The sequence below is a fragment of the Centropristis striata genome, chromosome 4 (assembly GCF_030273125.1).
Source record: "Centropristis striata isolate RG_2023a ecotype Rhode Island chromosome 4, C.striata_1.0, whole genome shotgun sequence".
Classification (NCBI taxonomy): domain Eukaryota; kingdom Metazoa; phylum Chordata; class Actinopteri; order Perciformes; family Serranidae; genus Centropristis; species Centropristis striata.
The window spans coordinates 24,768,254-24,781,655 of NC_081520.1; the positions used below are offsets into that span (position 1 = coordinate 24,768,254).

The following is a 13,402-nucleotide window of genomic DNA, read 5'->3' on the forward strand; positions in this document are numbered from 1 at the left end:
AAGATATGGTAACACTTAATTTTGAAGGTGTCTACACCAGAGGCACACAAGCCTGTCAGAAACATGACATGACAAGTATCATGAGCATTAATGTTACTTCAAAGTGTCATTAATGTTCATGACACATCCCATGTCATGTTTATGACACGCTCATGTCAGTGTTACCAATATTAGTGTCAACAATAAAACACTGATAAACTAAACTGATAACTAATCAATCTCCCTCTAGCTCTTCTTTGCTGGGTTCTTATCTGATGCCTATGAATGTGGCAAATTTTCAAAGAAATGATTATCTTAAAGGGGTAAAATCACATGATCTGATCAACTGAGGATGTAGGCGATTTTACCATAGGTGGCCCGCATCATGAGGAGATGATTTCGGCAAAAAAACAAACAATTTTGACAAAAAATGACTTAGGCGATTATGTTAACAGTGTGACGACATGTAGCCCAGTGTTCCTATGCTCCTCCTCACTATCAGGAAACATGAAAACCACAAGGTGTCTGACAGCCGACAGACAGACTGATAAAGTCAAATTTATGAGCATTAATCTTAGTGTTTCCTGACAGAATGAGAAAGTAGGGAAGACTGATCAGTGTTTCACAGAAAATAGTAGCAAGACATTGAACGATTAAAGTCACATTGTGCCCTGCGATGAAAGCCTGTGTAATATTTGTCCATTTGCAGTTTTTTATTTGTTTAGTAAAAAAGATTTACTTACTTATAACCTGCAAATGCCATTTCACTGTCACTCCGTTTCTGAAATAAATGTAGTGCACTATACAGTAAACAAGACATGTCTTCAAACACATCAGTTAGACTTGCTGTTTTATTAGAAGATAGCCAGTGTAGAGAAAGTGCAATTGTGTCAAGTCAAAGAAAAACAGATTTAGCTTTTGACAGACAAAGCCTTTAACAAACAAGTGGTTAAAATACCACTGTAGGGCATCATAACCAGTTTCTGAGTCAGATTGTGTTTCTTTTAGACATTTCAGAACTTTCTCCACCCGTCTTTTGGAGTGCCTTATTAAATCTTTTATATGAGTAAATGCCTTCATTATAAACTGTCATGAAATATGTTTTATATAGGTCCCATTATTCATTTGGGTCATTGATTTCGGCAGTGACCCATCCCTTACTTTTTCTACCAGCATTACGAATGTTTCATGGATATATTCAATAAAAACATGAAATATTATAATTGTTTGCATGATATTAGGTTAAACACGTTGTGTTTGTCTAAACTCGGGACTTAGAAGCAGATCAGATCACATTTTATGACAAATGAATGCAGAAAACTAGGTAACTTCAAAGGGTTCACATACTTTTTCTTGCAACTGTATCAGTCTGTCAGTCTGCTGTCAGACACCCTGTGGTTTTATTGTTCCTGATAGTGAGGAGGAGCATAGGAACACTGTTGTGGGTTACATGATGTGAAGACTGTTAGACATCATTTGAAGAAAAAAAAAGACGTTTTTTTCTTTAATTTGAGATAAAGAATCAGTTTTCTTGTTTCAGCTTGCTAAGAAGAAGCCTCGCCCTCCGAAGCTGTCCCATGAATAGTGCGCAGCTCTCAGAGGCGGGCCTGAGGAGTGACACTTGTTGTCAGATTGAGGCGTGAATATCCAGGGTCTGTACTTCCCACCCTTGTTTCTGTTTCTAGCCGAGGTGTGGGCTTCACCTGTACGAGGTAACTACCAGAACCTCCCAACAAAAATCCTTCTCTTCAAAGGTAGATATTTCTTCAAGTATCAACGGTGACATAGGCTACTCAGGAAAACTCAAGTGAGTTTAAAATAATAACAGGGCGGATTAACCGGAAAATCAAGATGAGAGTCTGAGATAAGGCTAACGTTACGTCGACAGAAAATCTGAATCCGACTCAATTTTGAAGTCCGTCATAAACCCATGCAGTCAGAAATAACCGCAGTTGATCTACTTTTCATGTGTTAACTGTGAATAGGAGCCGAGGCTGTGAGCACAGCTGCACGTAAGTATGGAAAGCCAGACAGGACAAAAATTAGCGTTTCGTACCATATCGTCTGTTCATTTTGACGCCTTAACGAGTTTTTTAAATAATGTTACACGGCCTGTTTGTTGGCTAGATGTTAGTAAGTACTAACTTATAAGTTAGCATCAATTGGTTAGACTGCCTGACTGACTTCTTTGCTCAACAGCATCTCTCTCTCTCTCTCTCTCTCTCTCTCTCTCACACACACACACACACACACACACATACTCAACACCCTGGTGTGGTGGTCATGTGACTTTGACAAGAAGTGACTTCTCCAAAATGTGGGCGTGACTGGAAACAGAAATGTGAAAAAGTAGCTATTTCAAACAGCTTATTTTTTGTTACTTGGCTAAGTTAAAATCCATTTAACAATTCTAATCCTTTAAAAGGGTGTCCTTTATTGCATTTATCCTATTCTGACCAAATTTCCTGAACAAATTAATATAAAACAAGTAACAAAAATATCGCTGTGACGTATACGTCACATCGGGCTTTTAACCTAAAAATCATCATGGAAAACCTGATGTGACATATTTGTCACAATAACAAAAATGGTAATAGGCCATTCAATTATTTTCACTTTTTAAATTATTTTTGAATTAATATATGCTCAGCTGTTCAATTTAAAGTACATTTGACTAAATATAAACAAAAAAGAATCCTATATATTAGCCTGATCTCCTCCTGTGCAGTTGAGCCTCAGGATGAAGCTCAATGCTGGAGCAAATCAGACAAAGCATTAGTGGAGGTCAACAGGACACACATTTTAAAGAAGTACAACACTTTCATGGGTGGGGTAGACCTCCTTGATGCATGTGTTACAAAATCCAAGTACCACATGAGGTCACGGAGGCGGTACCTCTACCTGTTCTGGCAAACCATCATGTTAGGCCTTGTTAATGCATGGTTGATCTACCACCATGACTGTAAATTACCTAGTGTTGTTGTGATGGCTGTATTTGTATTTAATTGTGATGATAACTGTGTTTAAATCTTGTAACTTGTCTCTTGCTGCTTTTCTTCGCCAGGTCTCTCTTGGAAAATAGATTTTTTTTTTTTTTTTTAAATCTCAATGAGACTTTTACCTGGTTAAATAAAGGATATATATAGTGTCCCAAAGCCAATGAAACAAAGGAGCTTCCAGAGGTTGCCACTAGCCTCATTCTTTGGCAGGCACAAAGAGGCCACCCATCACTTGACGCCTCAGCTCCTCCAATACTGCCCCAGAGAGTTTGTGTTGGAGTTTCAGATGTAGTTTGCACCGACCAGGTTGCACACTGGCTGGTAAAATTTCATAAGTGTGACCACTGCAAATTCTGTAAAATGAATGCAACCAACACCCTTTGCTTCACTGAGGAAAAAAAGTTGCTTCAAATCTTACCTTTTGGCCTAGGCTAAACTGCCGAAGATGCTTAATAGATGTAAGAACTGAGAAAAATTGTTCAAACATGGTGTTGATTATACAAAAGTTTTGTTTCCCTTCAGCATGTTTTGTTTTTTTAGCACCATGTATGTTTTCTCAAATACATAAGTGTGTTTTTCAGTGTTCTACAGCTACAGTAGCTTGTTGAGAAGCCCTCAAATGAGGCAGTGTTACTAATATTGATTTATTATTGATTTATTATTATTTTGCTATTTAAAAACAAATCTGAAATGGAATTTCTTGTCTAACAGCACTATTAAAGTCAGAATTATGATATATGTTATTGAGATGAAAACAAAAAGTAAAATGGTTATTTATTTTATTTATTATTCATTTATAATTATTTTGTTACTAAAAACAAATCTGAAAAATAATTTGTTGTTAAACAGCACTATTAATGTCACAATTTGTATATTTGTTGTGGAGATGCAAAGAAAAAGGCAAATTTGTGTTTCTGTCAGCAGAAAAGGTGTCTAGTTTATTCATTTAAAAATAGGAAATATCATAAAAAATAAATACCATAAATGTATATATATATATATATATATATATATATTCATATCGATGAAGGATGAAATACATTGTCTTTTTCCTCCAAATGTCTTCCTTATGTCTTGATGTCATGAAGATTTTTTTTTTATTATTTAAATTTAGAACATTTGGATGAAATGTTGACCAAGTGATTTTTTTTAACAGTTCCTTTGGATTTAATAAAACATTACTCAGGTGACACTGTTCATCTTGTGTTTATACAGAGAATACATGCTTTCTGTGACACATGAAATGTTTTTTAGATGCAAATAAAGTAGTTTAAAAAAAAATGTAAATCCCTATCTCTGTCATTTAGGTACAAAGATGAACTGCTGTGGTCTGCTAACTGCTCAGAAGGAACCAGGTAAAGAGTTGTTAGCAAACCTAAACTTTAAACAGATGTAAAGTGTTTAGCACCCTGTCAAATCAACAGTTTCTGTGGTTTACTGCAGACATTTAACTGTCTGTCTCTTTGTCTTTTTTTCTTGTGTTTTCTTCCAACACATTTTAATTTTCCATGCAAGTGTGTTTTGGCCACAGGGAGGCAGCAAAGGAGCTTTTTAATCAAGATTATATCCAAAGTTTTTCATTAACCAGATGTAAATTTTGAAGATTGTCTTCTGTTTCTGGGTCAGTTCCTGTGAAGAGCGTGGAGGTGGAGGTGGAGGTGAGGGACCATGTGGCTACAGTGGTCTCCACTCTGAACTATGAGAACAAGGAGGACAAACCACTGGAGGCAGTTTTTGTCTTCCCTCTGCCTGGAGATGCTGCTGTCTGTCATTTCAGTGCTAAGATTGGACAGACAGAGATTGTAGCTGAGGTGAAGGAGAAACAGGAGGTGAGCTGGACAGTAAAGACTTACTCACTACAATGGAGCTTAAAAACACAGTGAATGTTGGTGACATGTGTCATCTGTACTCCAGGCTCGTGAGGAGTATGATGATGCACTGAGCTCCGGTCGGCAGGCCTTCCTGTTGGAGGAGAGTGATCAGAGTCCAGATATATTCTCTATGAGTGTGGGCAGTCTGCCTCCAGGAGAGAGCGCCTCCATCAGGCTGGAGTACGTCACTGAGCTGGCTGTGCAGGCTGATGAAGGCCTCAGGTTTTGTCTGCCTGCTGTGCTCAACCCTCGCTACCAACCTAGAGGTAGGATAACCAGCCAACCCTTTTCAGCTTCATGTACACAACACCTGTACTTTTAAAGCAGGTGAAGAAAAATAAAAATCAAGGGTTGTCCTGGTGGCTCACTGTAATAGTGCATACCATTAATACTTAGTCTTAGCAAACTTTAGATTCGTGCACATTTCATTTAACCATTCAGACCAACCAACCTACCTGTAACTATTTGGCAGTGTAACTGAGAGTGAGTAGTTCAAGTTCAGCTAAATTATTCTGAAAATATAAGGTTTTGTTCATGTTCACAGTAATTGCCTCTTGGATTTCAAACCAGTCTCATTATGTTTCCAGGTAGTGAAGGCAACCCTGTCCAGGTGACCTCTGTTCCAGCCTCTCTGGTGCCCTACAGTCTGTCTTTCTCTGCCAGAGTGTCCTCTGCTCGTCCAGTCTCTAAAGTAGAGTCCAACTGTCCCCTGGACCCTCTCCAGTACCTCAACACAGAGCAAACCCAGGCCACGGTAGGTAGACTGATCATGTGTCTAATGATTGTTCCGTAATATTAATGATAATAAAATATATCACTTTATTTCATGTGTTTTGCGAACTGCAGGTGAAGTTGTCTGCAGGACACAAGTTTGACAGAGATGTTGAACTGCTGATTTATTACAAAGATGCTCACCAGCCCACTGCTGTGGTGGAGGCAGGACAGGCCTCTGCCAAACCTGGTGAGTGTAAAATCATATGGGTTTCATCATTCACCTGAAACATTACACATGTTGTATTATATGTTAAAAGCTGTGTGTCTCTGTGTTCCAGGCACTCTGATGGGTGATCCAGTAGTGATGCTGAGTCTGTACCCTGAGTTCCCCCAGGCTGTGATGTCTTCAGTCGCCTCATGTGGAGAGTTTGTGTTCTTACTGGATCGATCTGGAAGTATGCAGGGGGAACGTATGAAGAGTGCCAGGGTTCCAGGATAACAACACAGACATCTTTTAAGTTAATTCATAAAAACACAGTATATTAAAAAAATAATAACTTACATCATAAATCATTCCTAGTGTTCCTCTCACACTGTGGCCTTCATGAACTTTTCTCTCTTCCTTTAAGGATACTCTGCTGCTCCTGTTGAAGAGTTTACCAATGGGCTGCTATTTCAACATCATCAGTTTTGGGTCCAGATATGAACACATCTTTCCGTTAGTCACTCCCTCAGTCCACTCAATCTAACAGATTAGTTCCCGCATTTGGCATCAATGTTTGTGCATGTGTGTGTTTGTTGATGGCAGTAAGAGTGTGGAGTACAGCCAGCAGACCATGGAAGAGGCTCTGAAGAAAGTTGAGGAGATGGAGGCTAATCTGGGAGGAACAGAGATCCTGAGGCCCCTTGAACACATTTACAGCCAGAGCTGCATTCCCAATCAACCTAGACAAGTAATACACACACACACACACACACACATACACACACAAACATGACAAACCAGTTTTACAAATATATGTCTCTGTTAACATTACGATACAATTCTGTAGGACTTACTACTGTCCTATTTGTTTTTACTTTGCGAGTGCAATGCTGAAGTAACAGGTGTGTTTTTAAAGTCCATTCTTGCCACACCTTGTTCTTTACACATTACCATTGAAACCGCTTGTGTTGCTGAAACAGCAAACGAACAAAGATGTCAAGAGAATTATGTGGATGACTCAACACATGCTCTGCATGGTTTTTTTCTGGGTGCCTTAAAAATGTTCCTCCCTAGCTATTTGTCTTTACTGACGGAGAGGTGGGGAACACCAAAGAAGTTATCAATCAGGTGAAGAAGAATTCAGGTTCCCACAGGTGAAACCACTGAAACACAAAGCACAATCAACACCTACGCAATTCTTAAAACATGTCAACTGTTCAAATGTTGTGTTGTGTTCAAAACTAAACTCCTGTATTGTAGGTGTTTCTCTTTTGGGATTGGGGAAGGGGCCAGCTCTGCTCTCATCAACGGGTTGGCCAAGGAAGGAGGAGGTCACGCTCAGTTCATCACAGGGACTGACAGGATGCAACCCAAAGTAAGAGAGACATCACAGTAATAATGTACATTGTAATGAATAATGCCATTTGGACAAAAGACATTATCACAAATGGAAGTAAATATATTAAGCAAAATCTCAGTGCCTCTCACAACTTTTTGTAAACTTCTTTTCTCATCAGGTGATGCAGTCGCTGCGATTTGCTCTACAACCAGCTGTGGTCGACATCTCAGTCAAGTGGGATTTACCAGAGGGAGTCTCTGTCACTGATCTCTCTCCACCAATCACAGCTCTTTTCCAGGGTCAAAGGTCACTGGTTTATGCCCAGCTCATTGGACAGGTAGGAGCAGTTCATCTCATAGAGGAATACATACCTGCTCTTTATTATTAGGGCCACGGGGCAATCGCACCGAGCACTGGTCCTATACAGCAATAGCTGCCCCGAGCACTACTGTTATACTGTGGATTTTTTCTTCTTCCTCTTCCGGACGCAATTTTGTCCCGCTACTAGTCCTACAAATTGAAGAGTTGCAGGACAAATGAAAGAGTTGCAGTTTGATCAGGATCTTTGTGCTATTACTTTCCTCTACATAACAAGAATTTTTCGCGACTTAGGTCGCAAAAAATTGCCCAAAATTTTGCATTGAAATGAATGGGACGGCTGAAAAAAAAATGAGCGAAAAAGAACAATAATTGGAGATTTTTAAACGTCTACTTCTCCGGCATAATTTCACCTAGAGACTCCATTTAAACTTTAAACAGTAGACACAAGTCTTGTGTATCGGTGTATTAATCCACATTTCGATAGGTCATATAGTTTTTTATCAATCCCTGTTCAATGACCATGATCATTTTTGGAGAAATTCTATTATTAGATTATAATGGGTGTGTATTGCACGGAATGTTCGTGTCACAGTGTGTGACATCATCGCCAGAGTGTAGAGGGAGAGAAAAAATTGTCAAAAAATACATTTGAAAACTGCGCTCCAGGCCACAAATTCCACTCTACAGAAATAATTTATACATAAACGTAGGAAAATTAGTCTTCTCACTCACAATCCTCTGGTAAAGCTGTCAGAGTTATAGTTTGGGCGTAGGAAGCACAGATGCACCACCAACAGCCTCATTGGCTCCCATATTAAAAATGCAGGAAGATTTCTGAAAAAGGGAGATGGAACAGTTTTTTTAGATCGCTCTAACAAAGCTATTTTTTCATTTTTCTGAAAAAAAAAACATGTAGACATTCAGGAAGAACTCAGGACACTCAAAGTGAAGTCGGATCAATGATAGGTATTATGGTTTTGCCAATAATGCTTTCTGTTCGAGGCCAGAAATTCCAGTCTGTCCACCTCTGCTGTCACTGAGCCGGAACAGGTGTCAGTTAATTCTGTTGATTGCTTTGATCTGATTGCCTTTGATCTTTGATTTGATTACAGTCACAGATACACACACACACACACACACACACACACACACACATGCACATAGGCGCGCACACTCCTCACACATGCATACACATGCTTCAAACACACACACACACACACACACATTTTGAGGTTAAAGGGCATAGTTTGAAATCTCTTAAGAATCTCATCATAGTGTACACACACTGGCAGTAGCCTCCGTGGCCCTTTCAGAATTTCCCCAGAGGAAATTTTCTAGTTTAAATTAGTATTTAGCAACATAAATGTACACTCTATTCCACTGATCAGCAAACCTTGGAACTGTTACATTTTTTAAAATGTGATCCCTCAAACTAATTATGATGTGATGACAGTGATAAACATGTCTTCTAATACTGAAATGTTTTCTCAGAGTTCAGAGGCAGCAGAGGGCTGTGTGACGGTGAAGTACAGCCTGGCAAGTCAACCCTCTCAGAATCAGCTCCGCTTCAGTCTCAAACCTGCAGAGGACACTGGGTAAAACAAGTTTCGCTCAGACTGCACTGGTGCATTAGGTCAGGTTAGATAAAACAGTAGCAAGCGCTGATAAACTTTACACTGTTAAACAAAAGAACATTGCACTGATACATGGCATTAAGTGTCTGCCCAGCGGCTGATACAAGGTGGAGAATGCCTTTAAATGTAATCATTCTTTCAAAAAAGGAGACAAAACCGTGAACTGTTTTTTTTTTCATAACCAGAATAGACCGTTTACATGCAATGCTTAGAAAATGTTACTAATGTTACTTAATACAGCAAATGTTTGTGCGGACGTCTTTATCCTTCTCTCCTGTCTGCAGATTAACAGTCCACAGGTTGGCTGCTCGGACTCTGATTCGATCCCTGGAGATGGAGGAGAAGGAGCACAGAGGGGAGGGAGATGGAGGAGTGAAGAAGAAGAAGGTGGTGGAGCTCAGTGTCCAATCAGGAGTGAGCAGTGCCTTCACTGCCTTCATTGCTGTCAACAAAGGTGACGGTGAGGCGATCCAAGGACCTCTGGTGCGCAGAAATGTCCCAACACCGAGTAAGTGTTTTCTTCCAAGAACAAAATAAAAAGCAAGAAACATGTTCAGTTTAACCAGAGTATCAAAGTATTAAACAGTTCTGATCAGTTATCTGTTTATTTTCAATCTATTGATATTTTTGCACCAGTTGATGACCTTTATCTATAATCCTTCTCTCTTGATTCCAGTGTATTCCCACCCACCCAGTGAGTATTTCTGATAAATCAATTTAAAAAGTCAATCTCTAGTTAAGAGATGTACATTTAAGGACATGATTGATCACTTGCAGATAAACATATCACTGTTATACCTGCATTTGATTTGAAGTTGAGAGAAAGCATTTCTGTTCACATGTCCCATGACTTTGTGTTTGTAAGGAAAAACTAAATTTTGAGATTTTTGAATGTTGGAAACACCTGAATATGTAAAGTACTACATGTAACTGCTTGTTGTGAGATGTGAGTGTAATTGGCTCAGTCATCAGTTGTTTAGTTAATATTGTTGTTTACTAATTATATATATAATAACCTTTATTTGTTTAATTATAATTATTATGATTTTTTTACAATCTCTCAGTGATGATGGCCTGTAGTATGCAACGCTGTGCCCCTGCTCCTATTGCTCTTAATATCAGTAAGTAAAAAAAATGAATAGGAGTATAACTCTGATGGATGTGTCTAGAGTAGGAGCTTCATTAACAGGCACCAAGCAATGTCTGAGTGCAGCAAGTGAGGAAGGTTAGGCTGTCGTATCTGTGTCTGCCCATTTGTGCATCAGTTCTTGCCTCTGTGCGTGTCCTGCACATATATTCACTTTCAAACACTATAAATATATATTTCTTTAAAACATGTGAATCATTGGTTTTCTGGTTGATATTTATGTTCACTTATTCTCAGGTAACGTTCTGACCTAATGCTCTCTTTCTTTTTAATCTCAAAGTGAGCCGTCGTGTTCCCTGTTCCATGCCATCTGGACGTAAGTATTAATGCAACCTATGATTTTTACATTTTATACACATATCTGTGTATTTCTATAAATACACTTTATGGATAAACACTGAGCAAACAACATGAACTCCTTACTGTTTGAAAGCTTTATGGCAGTCCTAGGCATTGAAAACAAACAGTTGGATGTCTGCTCAGAATAATGAGACACTCCTCAAACACCAGAGCCTTTTCTCTAGCTTTGTTCTAACTATTTTCTATAATTGTCATTATCCCGCACTAAAGAGACGTTCCATTGCACTGGGTGACATCTTGTGTCATAAGAATGACCACAGCCAGTGAATTTATTCTGAAACAACTCCTGTAGTTTCAATGTCTGGAGAATAGCTTTGTGCTGATCAGAATGTTGAAAGAATGAAATACATCATAATGAAGCAATATGTCACCAAAGTGACAAATATGGTTCTTGTGTGTATTTTTATTCTATTACCACTACCACTACTACTACTTGATGGTGATGTAGTGGTAATGATGGTAGTAGACGTGGTGGTCGTGGTAAGGCGTTCTGTGGCACAGTGGGATAAGCTATACTACATCATTCTGCTTTTACTCTCTCAACAGTGAAGAACATGTCATACCAGATGAGGAGAGGTGCACCACCACCTTCTAGTCTCAATGCTGAACATTGTAAGTAGACACATGCAGTCAGCTGCTATGATCCATTATTTTCAGCATGTCAGGGCAGAAATAGTTAACCACACCATACTGGCATCACTATACCAAGATGTGGTTGGCCACTTTTATTGTTGTGACCATGGACTGCTGTGCCACAATAAATGCCTGAATCACAATTACAGCTGGTATCAGAACATGAGATTTCATCAGATTTGTGAGAGGAGAACAAATAATTTATTTGCTTATTTATAAACAGATTAATCATTGTTGTCATTTTAAATGTATAGTATACATTCAAAATATGATTTTTAACACATATCTGTGTATTTCTATAAAATCACTAAATGGATAAACACTGAGCAAACAACATGTAAGAATTATGGCAGACATTTTTATTATCCAAAAAAATTGGGGGATTTAACATTAACATTTAACATTAATCGCATGTTTTAAACAGGCTGCATGCTGTTTTAAACAGTGATCATGATAGGGGTATGATAGTAGATATCATACTATCATGATAGTCATGATAGTAGGGTATAACAACGATTGCCATGTGTCACCAAGGTGTCCCAGGCACGTGTCAGCAAATAGTCGAAGCAGCGCCCATCATGTTTTACTTTCTGTAGGAAATCATATGAACCCCCTCAAAAGAATATGTTGCATTAAGACACTTTGACCTTGAGGAACAACATAGAAAACCCATGCTGTGATTTGGAATATCCTCGAGCTCTCAACAGGTATATTTATACAGCGTGGTCAAGTTTCAAAGAATGCTCTCTTTAAAATGAAATGTTTTTTTATGGTGAGTAGCATCATCACACATGAATAAAATTGGGATCATTGATCTACAATAGTCTCAGCTTTCCAGTTATATCCATATATATAGATATAAATCTGTTTGGGGACCCCAGTATGTGGACATATTAAAATACAGCAGGTGAAAATAACACGTTAATATACTCCTCACAAAGCAGTGTGCCCCAGGAGCCATCTGGAGACTTTTTCAACTTAATGTTCTGCCTGCATGTGGCCAAAATCAATTAAACTTCAATGTTGTCAATTTCATTTCACTTTTATAACTTTTCAGTTTACTCTTTATATTTTAGGTATTGCCTTCCCTGGGAGAAGCAGCATTGACCCCAAACAGCCTCCCAGAGACCCTCTGCTGCAGCTGGTCTCCCTCCAGAAGGCATCTGGCTGCTGGGTGCTGGATCCAGCTCTGGCTGCTGCACTGGGAAAGACCAGCGAGGAGGTGGAAAAGCCCAAACCTGCTATGGTGGGTTACTGTCAGATAGTCATATAAATTAATAATAGAACAGATTTTTCTGTGAAAGTATTGAATCGCGTTTGTTCCGCATTTTTTCCTTCGGTTTGGTGAAGCAGGTGAAGCAGGATGTGTGGGCCACCATTCTGGCTCTGATCTGGCTTCATGGTTTCAAGATGGATGCTGAGGAAGAGTGGGAGCTGCTGGCTATGAAGGCTGTGTCATGGCTCCGTGCTCAGAATGGTAACAACCAGAATAATAAGTGTTGTTTTTAACAGTTTGTGCTGGTTAAAATCAGCTGTTCACCCACATTTACTCTGCTGTTGACTTTTTTCCGGGTTTTCTTTCAGCATCATGTGTGACAGAGTGTGTGGAAGCAGGAAATACTCTGTTGGGCTGTAAGGTGCAGAAAGACGTCCTGGGGCTCTGAGGTTTTCATTGAAGTGGATTCTCTTCAGGATTAATATACAAGAGATTTAATGCATCCTACAAGCTTTGCATTGTCAATAATAACCATACTATCTCCTTAGTAACAATAAAATACCCTTCTTTTTTTTTTACATTTTCATTTGGTGTTTCCCCTCGTCCTTATGTTTACTGGTCTTTGAAATGTATACCAATTTTGTCCTAACTTTGTAAAAGTAAAGTAAAATCATGCATTTACACACAAAATGAATGTCTTAATTCGGGACTTCACTACGGTGGCCCTGAAGTGCAAAACACACCAGCAATTCACACAACACGCCAGTAATTCACACAACACACCAGCAATTCACACAACACGCCAGCAATTCACACAACACACCAGCAATTCACACAGCACGCCAGCATTTCAGAACAGCACGCCAGCATTTCACCACAGCACGCCAGCAATTCACACAGCACGCCAGCATTTCACCACAGCACGCCAGCATTTCACCACAGCACGCCAGCATTTCACCACAGCACACCAGCAATTCATCACAG

The 13,402-nt window shown here is 39.2% G+C and overlaps 1 protein-coding gene across 1 annotated transcript; it reads left to right on the plus strand.

Annotated features, from left to right (window-relative positions):
* Nucleotides 1-1,566: 1,566 nt before the first annotated feature.
* Nucleotides 1,567-13,004, plus strand: LOC131970176 (von Willebrand factor A domain-containing protein 5A-like). The gene is made up of 21 exons (XM_059331489.1): nt 1,567-1,733; nt 4,286-4,333; nt 4,605-4,807; nt 4,893-5,115; nt 5,437-5,603; nt 5,696-5,810; nt 5,902-6,050; nt 6,193-6,281; nt 6,372-6,516; nt 6,843-6,922; nt 7,029-7,143; nt 7,286-7,444; nt 8,920-9,023; nt 9,347-9,570; nt 9,739-9,756; nt 10,127-10,183; nt 10,490-10,525; nt 11,116-11,181; nt 12,279-12,448; nt 12,556-12,679; nt 12,787-13,004. Exons 2-21 carry the CDS (start codon nt 4,294-4,296, stop codon nt 12,864-12,866), a joined length of 2,364 nt encoding a protein of 787 aa, XP_059187472.1. The 5' UTR covers nt 1,567-1,733; nt 4,286-4,293; the 3' UTR covers nt 12,867-13,004.
* The last annotated feature ends 398 nt before the right edge of the window (nt 13,005-13,402 follow it).